The sequence below is a fragment of the Lampris incognitus genome, chromosome 2 (assembly GCF_029633865.1).
Source record: "Lampris incognitus isolate fLamInc1 chromosome 2, fLamInc1.hap2, whole genome shotgun sequence".
In the NCBI taxonomy this organism is placed as follows: Eukaryota; Metazoa; Chordata; class Actinopteri; order Lampriformes; family Lampridae; genus Lampris; species Lampris incognitus.
In genome coordinates, this window is record NC_079212.1 from 131348004 (window position 1) to 131363715 (window position 15712).

Here is a 15712-nt window from a genome sequence, read left to right on the forward strand (position 1 = left end):
GTTACAGGGGGGAACTCCGATGTGAAAAAAACGCAATTCAGTTCGTCAAACTAAAATATATTCCATAGTAAAACCGGCCGTTCTTTGGGGAGCGACAGCCACTTCTCGCCGGAAGAAAACGCGAGTGTGTCAGCTCCGAAACTCGCGGCATTTCCGGTGAATACCGTAATAACCATAATAACAAATATGCGTTTTCCTAAAGATTACATGTAAGGAAACGTTTTGTTGTTTGTTGATGTAGGTCAGTTTATATATTTGAGCTCCCCATTTCACATCCACGGACATGACGATTGAGGATGTTGGTCTTGTTCAAACGACAAAATATACCATCTCTTATAAGTGCAATGGACTTTTGGTCACTGGTAGAACTGACATGCCTCTAACGACCTGTCATCTAAGTTTATCATGGATAGAACACATGGTTCATCCCACTGTCATGTTTATAGAAAAGAAGAAATGAATATCAGACGAAAAAGTTAAAGTGCAAATTTTCTTTTTATTCTGATTTCATTTTACAGCAGAAATTATGTAAAGCATTCAGAAGACATTTTCCACATATAAGGGCAATTCAAAACACTTTGCATGGCCTCAGCAACAAAATATTATTTTAAAAACATCAACATTTTAGTGATGCTTGTGCATGCACAATTGTGAAAATAAAAACCAAAAACTACAAAAAAGGGATGACAGCGATAGAGCGAATGAGAGGAAGAGAGTGGATGGAGAAAATAACAGCAGGCAGGATGGGAACACAGCAGGAAATGGGAGCATAGGGACAGTTTAAAAGAGAAGGAAGGTAAGGAGAAGTCTAGCCATAGAATTTATCTATAAGGGTCTACCATTCTAGCATGCAATGTTATGTTTGGCCATGCTTTCCTTAAACTAGGCCTGTAGAATTATATCATTCTTCTCGGATTTGTCTTCTGAGGACAAAAATCATCTTTTGAGCATGTCAATAAACTGTCTCTTGGCAATTTTTTTCTACTCTACAAATTCTTTCAACAGTCTCCATCCTCTCCATGAATATATTTCCATTTATGGGGTGTGTGTGTGTGTGTGCGTGTGTGTGTGGGCGCACGCGTGCGCAAGTGCATGATAGTCTGTACATCATGTAAATGTTTTAGACCAGTGTCCAAGTTTCTCTGTGATGGAGGTGTTGTAATGGGAGGGGTAGTTACATGAAGAGGATAAGGTGAGCCACAAGGCATTTACCATACCAATAGCAAGGATGCCCCTGACAGAACTGTCCAGATTAAGACCATGGCTATTGCTCAGTATGGTCAAAATTAAAAGGAGCATGTGAAACTCAAACCGTAAAGATGCTCCAATTGGAATTCTTTGAACTTATAAAACTGTGTAAAACAGGAAAATTGGCTGATAATGCTCTGATTTTCATCTTTTTACAGTAGCATTGCAAATTCTGTTGTTCTAAAAACAACTTGTGCGTTTACTAACCTTCACTACTGTTTTATTTCTACGATACCATTAAAATTGCTTGATTATAAAAATCACTTATTACTTACTTTGAATTGATATGTGATTGAAATGACTTAAAATGGGGAATTAAAGATTTTTTTTGTAGAAAAAAGTTTTGCTATATGCAGCACAAATGGTGACCAATGGATGACATGTGCAGATCATGTTCTCTGCTTCATAAAATCAGATCTGAATACGTGAGTTGGCCAATCAGTGATCTTATTTTTTCATTTTTCAGTGACTATTTGCCAGTAATAGATTCATTTGTAATGTTTTATAGAAGTATCTTAATTGCACAATGTTAAAGAAAAAAATCATTTTATCGTAAAAGCTATTTAGGGTACCGATTAATTGGAGCATCTTGAACACACACACACACACATGCACACACACACACATGCATACACACAGGCACACGCACTAACAGATGTATAACCCTGTGTGTCAGTGGATCGTTACTCCATCTACCTGTTCTTAAACCCTGAGTAAAATCCAAGGGAGAGCTTTAACTGCTCCCAAAGACAGAAGCACAGAGAGAAGGAGCGTGGCATCTGTATGTGAGTGTGTCGAGTGTCTTTGCATGTGGGATTCAGAGACAGATCACAACTACGTACTGGTGTGTGTGTGTGTCTGTGTGTCTGTGTGTGTGTGTGTGTGTGTGTGTCTGTGTGTGTGTGTCTGTGTGTGTCTGTGTGTGTGTCTGTGTCTGTGCACATGTAGGAGAGAGTGAGTGAAGAGAAAGAGAAGAGACAAAGAAAAGAAGAAGGTGGGCATGACAGTACTTTTTAAGGAAACCTGCTTGTTTACGCTTTATGTCAAACATTGGAAGAACAGTTTTGAGGCAATAAAGACGAAGTAACAAGTCCATGCAGAAAAACACACCTTCCTTTCAACGATGACACTGTAACTTCAGTTAAATGCATTTGACAGAGGCTATCAAACACAGAGGCTGAATTTATGGTTTTCTTGAAATAACACTGCAAAATGCACATATAGGTATGGGGCAAAAGGTCAAACTGTAATTACTATTTTCTGCTATAAAGCAACACAAAGCATCATACTAGACATTCATTCATACATCAACAAATTAGAGGGGTTTTTTTCTTTTTAATTGGACCTGGATCATCAGGTTTTACATTTTCCTTGAGCATAGTCTTTAACACACAATTTAGGAAAATAAACAAGTACCTGTTTACCTTTTGGAGGATATACAGCAGATGGTTCTTGATATTAGCTTGCACTTTTTGTCTGTGAGCAGGCACTTTCTAAACAGAGCAGTCTAGAATTTAGGGTATAGCTTAAACAATGGCAGTGACATGAGGAGACTGGAGAAGAATTAAACAATATGTAAAAAGTGGGGGCAAGACATTCTGTCTTCGAATGGAGAGCTTTGGCTGGAGGCCAGGCTGGATCAGCAGTAGGTCTGGTAATGATCCTAATAAAATCTATTGTGTTGCTGAAGCAAAACCCTATTGTAAAGAAAGTAGTGCAGTAGTGCCCTCTTCCATTTACGGGTCATTTGTCATTGTAGTCACATTAAAAACATTGTCGTCGTCATCCACATTAGTCTGATAAGGACAAACCTCGAAGCATTTAGAAGGTCTACGGTTGAACTATATCACTAGGTCTTCTACACTGTTATCCTGTTTGTGTTGCCACTGTGGATGTTACATGTACTGATATCTCCAGGGAATTAGTTCTTAAAAAATAACATATTGGAAGGCAAAATAGCATTCATTAAAATTGGCACCACTGGCAAAAAGGGTTTAATTTTTGCTAGCCAAAAAACAAAAGCATAAAGTATAAATGTTTTGTTTGAATGATAATTGTTTCAGCTAACGTTGTTATCCCACTTATATTTCTAACATTAGTTTTTCAATTGCATGCTTTAACAAAATTTTCTTTTCTGTAACACTAATATTGGATACTCTTAAAGTGAAGCAGTTAAAATCCTCTCACAGTCCATAGCCACTAACTGTTCTTTTTGCTGTTTCTTTGTCTTTAATCTCATGCACATGACTCCGTTTGTAATATCTACATTATTTACAAGCGATACAGCCGCCCTGTATTCCCAGGTCTCTGTCTTTTAAGTTTTCATTATGGGAGTAAAATAATTTATAATCTTAAATACAGTCATTTTATGAAAAAAGATTCAGGGTCATAACCCCTTACCTCGTCAGTTTATATACAGGAATATGCAATAGTCCAAAATATGGATTTGATTGCCCATACGGGCTAATATGGGGACCAAAGCCCTGTATAGGGGCAAGTATAGGACCCATGTCCTGTACAGAGCAAGCATAGAGACCTCTCAGAGTCAAGAAAAAGTCAAGGCAATGGCATTGTGACACTCTCCTCATAAACCCCAAGTGGGTTTTCGAGGTTCACGCATAGAACAAACTAACAGAGACAGTTAACCATTGGAACATGTCACATTTTACCACACAAGAGGGGCAAACCAGTCTCAAGCTAAACCACCCTTGAGCCAATGAAATAAATAATCAGAACCTTAAATAAATAGTCAAAGTAAAAAAATAATAAAAAAAGCACCCAACGTGAAAAGAAGTCATTTGTCCTTACACAATTCACATTACACAGGGCAAGGATAAGTTAATGAGGACATAAGTGAGACACAACTACACATAGAAATACAAAAGAAACAACACTAAAGCAGTTTGGCAAGCATGCAGGAGCTCGTGGCTCAAACACATGCATTGAATTCAACAAACACGGACACACCACATCAGGCTAGCAAAGTGCTGCCTCTGAGAATGACTCCATACAAAGTCCATATAACAAATTAAGACATCGTTATTCAGACCCCCAACCCTTATCTGATAATGTCCCTCTTACATTCAAGTGTAGTTCCTCCCCTATTGATTGGGTGACTAATTAACAGGTTTGTAAGCCTGTGAGTCAAAGTGGCTGATGGTAATGTCTTATAATAAGTCAGAGAAAAATGATTTGCCGTGATTGGTTATCAGGGCCATGGAGAGGAGGAGTAAGCGAACATATCTTGCATGCAAATGCAACATGGAAGTGATATTTGGTTTATGTTCTCCTATTCTTACATGGATTTCTGTTTAGATACAAAACACAGCAGGTTTTGTACAGACTCAGCATGTCGGTGTATCCTTCATCTCGAGCCAGTCATTCATAACAGGGGCCTCTGCACAGCCAATCTCTACCATGAACAGTAGGACCTCATCATCATCATCATCATCATTATCATCATCAATCTTCAGTTCCTCTCTTACTCCTTGTTTACTTGCTCTCATAAAAAAACATACCCATGAAGAGTGCAAAGATGCCATGAGGTTAATGTGATGGCCTTCCAGTGGGACTGTGAAGGAGGATCGGTAGCGCTGCGGTAAGAGCCAGTTGTATGTGCTCCACCCAGCTGTCTTTCTGTCCGTCTGTCCGTCCGTCCGTCCGTCCGTCCGTCCGTCCGTCTGTTTGTCTGTCTGTCTGTCTGAGCTGCCATGATGGACACCTGTCCAGTCCTCAGTCTGTCTGAGACAAGTTTGTCCCTCTTGAGGAGAAGAGGGGGAGACAGGGTGAGAGAAAAGAAGGAGGGAAAAGGGTACAGATAGAGTGTAGAGCATGTGGAAAGGGGAGAGGGAGAATGCACATGTTTGGAGGAAGGTGTCGGGGGGAGAAGAGGACAGAGAAGGGGGAAAGGCGAGATGGGTGGATGTAGAGTTTGCTCACAGGCTGAGGGGGCTGTGGGTGGGGCCTGGTGGTGGGCTCTCAGGACCCCTGGCCTTTCTCTGCTCTCTGACCCTGGTGGAAAAACCAAACACATGTCAGAGACACACTCAGTGACTGTATGTGTGTGTGTGTGTGTGTGTGTGTGTGTGTGTGTGTGTGTGTGTGTGTGTGTGTGTGTGTGTGTGTGTGTGTGTGTGTGTGAGTTTGGACATTTAGTTCCTTTGAATAATGACCATTCTCAGAGAGAGGAGGAGAGTTTTCTCGTGACACCCGCCCCACCCCATATTTTAATGTACACGTGTGCGCTCTCTCTCTCACTCTTGTTCATTCTAAGACGCATGCACACACACATACACATTTTGTCCCATTACTCTTCCCCAGTCATTAACGCAAACAAGAGCAGGAGACCAGCAGGCCAAGCAAGACAGAGTCCCTGAAATAGCTCAAAACATGCCCCCAGGAAGACTGTATGCAAGATTCCCTATTCTCTCACTGTACATCATGCACAAGTACCATGTACCATCATTCAGCAGTCCTCAGAGAAAGAGTGAGGCCAAGAGAGAGACAAAGAGAAAGAGTTCAAAAGAAAAAGAGGGAGGCATGATAATCCTAGGTCACCTCCCCCCTTCCTCTGCTGACATGCAAACAGGTATCAGCCACTGGAAGGAGAGGGAGAGAGAGAAGAAGCGAGAGAGAGAGAGAGAGAGAGAGGACTCACCCGTTTCAGAGGCCTATGGTCCATCAAGGGGCTTCACAGGAACAGTAAAACAATACCAATCACTATTAGCGCAAATCGAGGGAGGGGAGGTTTGGCAGTGGAGTGTGAGAGTGTGTGTGTGTGTGTGTGTGTGTGTGTGTGTGTGTGTGTGTGTGTGTGTGTGTGTTATACATATGTGTGCAATTGCACCTGGATATGGTAATTCACATGAGTGAGTGTGCATCATTTTTGTGTGTTTGGCGTGTACGTACAGGGTAGGGTATAATCTCTCACCTGTGGCGGCATCGGAGCAGGAACCGCAGAATCTTGCGGGCAGCCTGATTCTGTTTCTTTGTGAGGAGACTGCTGTGAGAGCAAATACATGATTAAGATTAAAACATAAATTATTGACTTACACTCTGTGTGTGTGTGTGTGTGTGTGTGTGTGTGTGTGTGTGTGTGTGTGTGTGTGTGTGTGTGTGTGTGTGTGATACCTGAGGGAGTGTCTGTACGAGCGATAGTATTGCTGAATGAGGACAGCTGCTCTGCGACTCTGCTGGAACTTCTTCTGCTCATGGAAACTCCGGAAACGACTCTGGATCAGGATGGCTGCCAGGGTCATCCTCTTATAAAGTGCATACTGACACAGAAGACCACCATGTTAGTAATGCCTTTCCGCAGCACTACAGAAACAACCTCACATAGATTCATTAGTTTCTTTTCTGTTCACTTTGTCCCTGTACAAGTGGCAATAATTCATCGGTTTCGATGCACTTTGCATGGCCTCGGTGTATTTTAAATCAGTGTCACAGCGTAAGCAAAACTGAACGACATAAACTCATGAAAACATATGTTCAGGTAAAAAAAATGAAATCACGTTTAGATTTTTTTTTACCTAGTGTTCAGCTGCTACAACAAAGTAGTAGGAAACTACAAAAAGCCATTTACTGAGGCAAATGCGCAGCCTGCTTAGCAAAAAAAGAAGTATTTTCTTGAAAAATATTCAGCAAAATTAATCCATCCATTATCCAGCTCTCAGGGTTGCGGGATGCTGGAGCCTATCCCAGCAGTCATTGGGCGGCAGGTGGGAAGACACCCTGGACAGGCCACCAGGCCATCACAGGGCGCACGCGCGCGCGCACAGACACACACACACACACACACACACACACACACACACACACACACACACACACACACACACCTAGGGACAATTCAGTATGACCGATTCACCTGACCTACATGTCTGGACTGTGGGAGGAAACCGGAGCACCAGGAGGAAACCCACACAGACACGGGGAGAACATGCAAACTCCACACAGAGGACGACCCAGGACGACCCCCAAGGGTGGACTACCCCGCGGCTCGAACCCAGGACTTTCTTGCTGTGAGGCGACTGCATTAACCACTGCGCCACCGTGCCCAGCAAAACTAAGCTGTATGTAAATAAATTACTTTCATCAATGGAGTAACTATGTGAATGGGAGGGTTTCGTTTAACTTTGAACAGAGAAAATAATTTATAAAATGTTGAAATACAAAAGTCCTTGGAAAACCTGAATCTGGAGGTATAGTTACCGACACAAAAAAACACATAACATAAGACTCAACTTCCTTTTAGATTAAATAAGAAGCAAAAAAAATATAGATGATAAAAAATGGTTTCAAATAGCAAGGGGAATAAAACACAATAAGACAGTCCTGGTACACTACATTTATAAATCCCAAGGTTACCTTTACAGACTTCTGTTTTATGACTTAAGCTTTAGCAACAGAAATGATACATGGATTCAGTGCTGGATATTGAGGTTTCCATATGTGGGACTTTTATTTCCCAGTTTGGTCGACGTTCAGTAGCTGTTTGCTGGCAGTTACCTGCTTGTATCTCTTGTAACAGCACTGGACCACTGCTGCAATCTCTTTGCGTTCCTGAATGGGACCCTGGAGACAGTGACAACACAGTTTATATCTTGAACTGTGTTCAGACACGAGGTGACTTATTGCAGAAGTTGCTGGCGTTGGCAGCTTATGGGCATATCCTCCTCTGTGTTTTTAATTCCTCCACGTTGCCCCAATGTGCTTACAGCATTCATCAACTCATATATAACCTACCAATGCATTTACTGTTCATCACCTTTTCCTCATTGTTTTTTTTTTGGGGGGGGGGTCAAGGGGTCAATGCAATAGCCCTGAATCTACAGCCTCTAAATGATGAGCGTCTCCTTTATTTTTGCTTTAGCAGGCAATGGGAACAAAAATGCGGTTTATTGTTTCTGTGTGGTAGCTAAGGAGTGAAACGCTTGAATCCGATTGGCTTTTGCCCGCCGATATGTTGTTTATATCGCCCAGAAGTTGAGCATTTCTCAAGCTTTTAATAGGTCGCCGTGCTAGGATGTCATCATTTTCATGCTGCTATTGGTCACGCACCAGGATGGTGTCATAGGCTTTACGTCTGTTATCGTATCCCCTGTTACAGTATACCATCACAGCCCAGGTTTTCTGACACCGCTAAAACTCCATCAGAGCGAACAGCTCCGTGGATCAAATGTCGTTACCCCTGTCACACTGAATGACCCGAGATAGCTGACCATCCTTCATGATAGGGATAGTCCGATACAGAATTTTTGAGTTCAATATCGATACAAATTATTTAAAACTGAAACTAATAGATTATTTGAAACTGAACCGATATATCTGCCAATATTCTTTTTTTTATCTTTATCTGCCAATACATTTTATATATATATATATATATGTGTGTGTGTGTGTATATATGTGTGTGTGTGTGTATATATATATATATATGTGTGTGTGTGTGTGTGTGTGTGTGTATATAGCTGTTTTTCTACTTTTAATTCTCTTATGAAGCTACGTTTAAATATATATATATATATATATATATATACACACACACACACACACACACACACTACACACACACACACACACACACATATATATATATATATATATACACACACACATATTTTCTTATTCCTTGTCATTTCTATTGTAAAGAAGCTAAATAATCATATATGCTATAATCAAATATGCTAATAATGTTAATAATAAAAGCTAATAATCATTAATGTTGTTCAGGAATTGTAAAAATGTGTCCAAGACTCAAATATCAACTTGTTTCTGATGTAAAAATACAGGAATCTATACAGGAATCTAAAATACTGTTTAGATAAACACTTTTGTGAACAACACTTAAGTAAACAATTTCTTTGAATAACAAAAAAATGCATCTTCTGGACAGCTTGTATAATATAGAATAACTGGTCTGCAGGCATCCTGGGCTTACTGCACTATCATTACAGATTATAACTGAAAGTGCTTAGTGCGTTGTCTTGATCGAGCGCATTCATATCCAGGGGCTATCGGCAAGAAAATAGCCGATACCGATAAATTGACAGAATACGAAAACCTGCCAATGAATATTGGTAAACCGATTATCGGTCTATCCCAAGTTTGTGTCATGACAAATGATTTTGTCCACATCTCGAAAAATTTACCAGGGAAAGCCCTAAGATGGACACAATCACAGTGTGTGGAGGCTTTGAATTCTGAGGAAATGTAGGCTGCTGACCTTGTGTGTGGGTCATATACCTTGCGTTTTTTGAGGGAGTGTAGAGCGTGCCTGATGGTCTCATACAGTTCTCTCTGCTCTGCCTCAGTCATGGCTAGACAGGAGGGGTCAGTCTTCAATCTCTCCTCTTTCATAGCTGCACAGAGGAAGGAGCTCAAGTCGGACGGATGGGACAGGCCTTGCTTTGCCTGGGGACTGTCCTGATCCTCGGGTCCTGAGAGAGGCTTTGGTCTGGGACAAGGGTTCTGAGACCTTGAATATAGAAACCTGAAGAAATGGGTGACCAGGTTGTGCAGTCGGCTCACAGAAGGTTTCATTTGATAAGTCAGCGTTTCCCAAACCAGTCCTTGAGGAACCCCTATCCTGCAGATTTTCATTGTAACCCTGCATAGGTATCCCTGCTTGTACTTACTCAACCAATCTTCTCACAGCACTTAATTATGCAAGGTGTGCAACATCTGACATAATTCATTGCTGATTGGTTGAATAACTACAAACAGGTACTACCTATTCAGGGTTGCAAAGAAAATCTGCAGGATAGGGGTTCCTTCGAGGACTGGGTTGGGAAACACTGTGATAAGTAACGTCAAAAAAATAAAAATAAAAAAAATAAATGGGGAATGGTAAGAATATAAGTAGGGTATTAAAGTGAGATGCTTTTCAGACTCACCTCTCCACATGACTGAGGTAACCAGCCGGGAAACTGAGACCACTGCTGATTGACTTCTCTGAGGCAATTTCAGTCTCTATAGTGACTGTGGACTCTTGTTTGATCCTGCCATGTGAAGCCTCCATGATGTGATCAGCTATCATCGCCATGTCCGTCTACAATACATACACAAGATGCATTACTCACCTCACAGACACAGACAAAAAGACTGACATGCATAGGCACACATTCGATGGGGCTGAACCTGAACATTATATTTTTTCAGTATCAACATCACTATGTACAAGTCACATTGCAAGAGATGCAATATAAGGCAAATTGGACCAATCAATCATTTAAAGCTGAAACTCTTATTGCTTGATAGAAAAGGAAATCTAGCAAGTCCACTTTTTTGTAATCACTCTTGCTATTCTGGCACATTTTACAAATATGATTCAGTCTGATTTAATGACCTCTTGGACAGCTGCCCTCTAAAATCTTGCTAATCACTGCTAGAGTGATAAATTCTTTGCAAATTGAGTTTTGAAAGTTTAAAGCTACATATATCTGGTAAAACCACATAACTCCTTTTTATTAGCTAATATTGCAATACATATCTCAAACAAACAAAAAAATCTCAATGCTGATTTTTTTCAATATCTTTCAGCCCATATATGCAAACAAGCACAATATGTTGTTCACTACTTACTATAATCTAGATTTGGGTTAGGAATAAGATTAGAAATTACACTTAATAACCAGCTCCTCCTACCTGCAAGTCCTCTGCGTTACCATGATAGGTGAGCAGCTCGGACTCCTCGCCCCTGTCTGACAACACTCTCTGGTGGAGATGAATGGCTGGTCTTTCCTTCCCCAGAATTCTTCTGGCGAGGCTGTGCCGTCCCAGAGCCTGTCTCAGAGTCCACCTGGTGCCACCTTCAGACCCCCCTAACCTGGCCTGCAGGTAGGAGAGTGGGGTGCTGTGGTGCTGTGGATGGCTTGGGCTGGAGCTGTTAGGAGGCATGTTTTCTAAGCTGGGTTGGGGGGCCTGGGTGTGTGGGAGGATGGGTAGAAGAGAATCACTGCTATTGGGATCTGGGGTTGAGTTCGCTAGCTGTTGCTGGGTGTCTGTGTTTGGTTTGAGTCTCTTGGTTGGAGGAGGCCCACCCTGGTCTCCCTGTGGGCCCCTGTGTCTGGTCTGACTCCAGTTCTGGGTCTTGGCCTGGCTCCCTGGCTGGCACTCTGTCCTGCGTCTCCTCAGCTCTGGAAAAACAGAAAAACAATGAAATTGGACTGATAAATAAGAAATGGCAAGAATTCCTTTCCTTGTTCCTCAGAAACATACATGAAATATCTTCTCCCTTCATACAGGAGGACATGCAGACTGTTACTGTTGTGCATTTATACTATACTATTATTATCATCATTATTATCATTATTATTGTCTACTACTAAAACCTTTACTGAGTCAGATTCAGATTTTTCTACTTGCACTTGATATATTTATGCCCTCGTGGCATAATGTGCTTGTTTTACTGTTTTGTAGAAACATTAACCTGTGTTTTACTTTGAATCTCATATTTTCTTCCTCTTAATGACCTAAACTAAGAGCACTCTACACTAAGAGCACCTAAAATATATGTGCTCTTCTTGAAATGCACTCATGGCTATAATATGATTACTATGTAGCGCTCCATGATGCCAGTTGGAAAACAATCAAATTTATCTGCTGACTGCTGACTCTCTTGTAGAAAGTCACTTTGGATAAAAGCATCTGCCAAATGAATAGATGTAAATGTTTCTAGGACATAATACCTTATGAAAACGAGACAAAATCTTTCTCATCAGCTGCAAACGATAGCTGAAAGGTCATCAGATTATAAACCCCACTAGACAATATGCTCCCTCACCTGAGTTCGCGTTAGTGGTTGAACTCTCACTTATACCACTAGGCTGTGATTCGCCACTCCACCTGTCCATCCAAGTATCAGTAGGTTGGCCATGAGCTGGAAGAGCTTGTTGCAGCTGCTCTAAGAGCTCAGCTAATCGGGTGTGGCCCCGGGAACGAGCAATGTTCAGTGGCAGGCGGCCCAGCGAATCAGGAATATTGAGAGCTCTTGGGTCCCATTGGTAAAGTACCAATGCCGCCTCAGTGTGGCCCAAAGCACATGCCCACATCTGTAGAAGGCAACAAGAACGCAAGTCTCATATGCATATTTAAACACACACACACACACGCACACACGCACACACACGCACACATACGCACACATACAGTACACATAAACCCAGATGGCACATGCAGAAAAATACAAAAAACTTGAGCACTTACAAGTGGGGTGCAAGAGAAATGGTCAACATTAAGAGGGTCCACCTCTAGCTCCAGATCTAAACTGTCAGCGTGCTTGGTACTACAGAAGGAGACAAACAGAACTGAATATCACACCAATGTCTGTGCACTGTATGCATGTGTGCAAGTCTTTATGTATGTGTGTGCAATCTTACCGCCAACGAATGAGAGTTTGAATAAGCCCAGCGTAGCCCTGAGCTGCAGCCAGATGCAGTAAGGTCATTCCTCGGGAGCTCTTGCTGTGGACCAGCTGATTGGATGACACCCAGCATGGCTGAGACATCATCTTTTCACACACCACCACCACACGCCCTTCAAATGAATCCTGCTCAGGGGAGTGCTGAGGAAACGAGAGAGTAAGAAGAGAAAAAAAGATGCCAGGGCAAGTTAGGTAGTTACACTCTTAAGGCAGTGGTTTTAACATCCAGTGGTTTTAACATCCGTATTTTGCAGAATTTTAATTTGATTCTGATGTGGAACACATTTTAAAATGTACTTTTACAGACTTGCTTTTCAGTAAAATGTCATCCCCAACATTTTCTCTTCATCCATTAACATGTTATTACTTTGTGTTTTGAAGTTTGTTTAAAAAAAGCAACAAAATGACCACTTAGGATGAGCACTTTCATTTTTTCTTTTCAAATTATAAAACACTTTTAAAACAAGTGATGCCAAATACAGCAGATAAACCTTCCATTCCTTCTTCTTTCCTTTTTTTCCCCTTCCTTTTTTTTAATCTTAACATAATTACTCACTAAAGCAGCCATAGCAGCATCGATCCTGTTGGAGCAAACACCCTTAGACTTGCCACAGCATCCAACTCTAGAGGGGAAATACTTTCTCTCCTCTCTTATTACCTGGGATTGGTGATCAGTGGCTCCTCCTCCCTCAACGCCTCCACCCTTGGTTGCCATGGTTTCTGAGCCGGGGTTTTGGTTGGTTATCTCGGCCATTCTCTGTTCCATCTGCTCTAAACGCTCCAAGATAGACATCCTGAACTGAGTATCTATGGAAACACAGGAGGAACATACAGTACAGAGCTGTTTTCAAATGGTGCACAAATAGTTGCTGGTTGCACAAAACGTAGGCATCTGTTTGTATTGTAGGTACAGTATTTGAAAACTGTGTTAGTAGATATGCAATATTCAGTGAATTTCCAAATACTTAGACAGAGGGAGGATGGTTTATTAACTGAATGCTATAATTGACCACTTGATAATTTTGGAATCAATAGATTCCAAAATTACTACTATTGCTTTTGGCTGCTCCCGTTAGGGGTTGCCACAGCGGATCATCCGTTTCCATTTCTTCCTGTCCTCTGCATCTTCCTCTGTCACACCAGCCACCTGCATGTCCTCTCTCACCACATCCATAAACCTCCTCTTTGGACTTCCTCTTCCTCTTCCCTGGCAGCTCCATATTCAGCATCCTTCTCCCAATATACCCAGCATCTCTCCTCCACACATGTCCAAGCCATTTCAATCTTGCCTCTCTTGCTTTGTCTCCAAACCATCCAACCTGAGCTGCGCCTCTAATATATTCGTTCCTAATCCTGTCCTTTGTCACACCCAATGAAAATCTTAGCATCTTCAACTCTGCCACCTCCAGCTCCACCTCCTGTCTTTTCGTCAGTGCCACTGTCTCCAAACCATATAACATAGCTGGTCTCACTACCAACTTGTAAGCCTTCCCTTTCACTCTTGCTGGTACCCTTCTGGCGCAAATCACTCCTGACACTCTTCTCCACCCACTCCACCCTGCCTGCACTCTCTTCTTCACCTCTCTTTTGTACTCCCTGTTACTTTGGACAGCTGACCCCAAGTATTTAAACTCATCCACGTTCATCACTTCTACTCCTTGCATCCTCACCATTCCACTGTCCTCCCTTTCATTCATGCATATGTATTCTGTGTTGCTCTTACTGACTTTCATTCCTCTTCTCTCCAGTGCATACCTCCACCTCTCCAGGTTCTCCTCAACCTGCACCCTACTCTTGCTACAGATCACAATGTCATCCATAAACATCATAGTCCACGGAGACTCCTGCCTGATTTCGTCCATCAACCTGTCCATCACCATTGCAAACAGGAAAGGGCTCAGAGCCGATCCTTGATGTAATCCCACCTCCACCTTGAACCCATCTGTCATTCCAACCGCACACCTCACCACTGTCACACTCCCCTCACACATATCCTGCACCACTCTTACATACTTCTCTGCAACTCCCGACTTCCTCATACAATACCGCACATCCTCTCTCGGCACCCTGTCATATGCTTTCGCTAAATCCACAAAGACACAATGTAACTCCTTCTGGCCTTCTCTATACTTCTCCACCATCAACATTCTCAAAGCAAACATCACATCTGTCGTGCTCTTTCGTGGCAGGAAACCATACTGCTGATCGCTAATTATTAGGGCTGGGTTCAAAAATCGATCTCCCAATTCAGATTCGATCTTAATTTCATTGAGCAATTATCGATTCATAAATCCATAAATCGATCTTTTATGCCTTTTCCTGCAGCTTCAACCCGCAACAAGATCTCGCGCAGCAAGCTGTCGTACGAGATCTTGCAGCCCAACATTAGACCGCACTTGAATCATGGCGGGAGCTGCTCCACTCAAGTTCCGCCAGGTATAAAAGCAGATGTCTGGTTGCGTTTCGGATTTAAAAAACAAGACGAAAGAGAGGAGCTGGACAAAAGCAAAGCCATATGTAAGCTGTGCAATGTGGAGGTGAAATATTCTGGAAATACCACAAATCTACGAAACCACTTACTGAGACATCACCCAGACTTGCAATATGGAAAAGCAGATCCGAAACGAGCCTCGCTGGAGAGGACACTTGTTTGTAAGTTAGCATCCACTTCTCAGCGTGCCCAAAAAATAACCAGTGCTGTCACAAGTTTCATATGCAAGGATATACGTCCCTACAGCGTTGTTGAAAATGCTGGCTTTCGAAGCCTCATCAATGTACTAGAGCCACGCTACGTTTTACCGACACGCAAACAGAAGTGAAGTGATAATCCCAAACATGTACGAGGATGTGAAACATGGCATCGCAACATCACTTCAGGCAGCAGAGAGAGTCATCATAACATGTGACAACTGGACATCTAGACGGATTAACGGTGACTGGAGTCTCATGTCTCATGTTCTACAGACTAGGGCGATTGAAACCAGCCACACTTCAAGTAATCTAGCTGACCTGTTGCCCGGGGCGATACAAGAGTGGGAA

The 15712-nt window shown here is 42.1% G+C and overlaps 1 protein-coding gene across 1 annotated transcript; it reads right to left on the minus strand.

Moving 5' to 3' along the window:
• Window positions 1–5226: 5226 nt before the first annotated feature.
• Window positions 5227–15059, minus strand: LOC130132136 (calmodulin-binding transcription activator 1-like). Its single transcript, XM_056301742.1, has 13 exons — window positions 14987–15059; window positions 13332–13480; window positions 12630–12814; window positions 12457–12535; window positions 12065–12302; window positions 10897–11387; window positions 10146–10300; window positions 9496–9727; window positions 7732–7824; window positions 6338–6524; window positions 6179–6260; window positions 5906–5936; window positions 5227–5259 (listed from the first exon to the last, which is right to left on the minus strand). The coding sequence occupies exons 1-13, from the start codon at window positions 15057–15059 to the stop codon at window positions 5227–5229; spliced, it is 2028 nt and encodes a 675-aa protein (XP_056157717.1).
• Window positions 15060–15712: the final 653 nt, after the last annotated feature.

Bases quoted from the DNA above. Each gene is read 5' to 3' on its own strand.
- LOC130132136 (XM_056301742.1), bottom strand. From the start codon at position 15,059: ATGTTGGGCTGCAAGATCTCGTACGACAGCTTGCTGCGCGAGATCTTG. The intron at 12,815-13,331 runs GTAATAAGAGAG...TCGTTTCCTCAG, and splicing joins CCACTGATCACCAATCCCAG to CACTCCCCTGAGCAGGATTC. The intron at 6,261-6,337 runs ACACACACACAC...AATCATGTATTT, and splicing joins ACACACACACACACACACAC to GCTCTCACAGCAGTCTCCTC.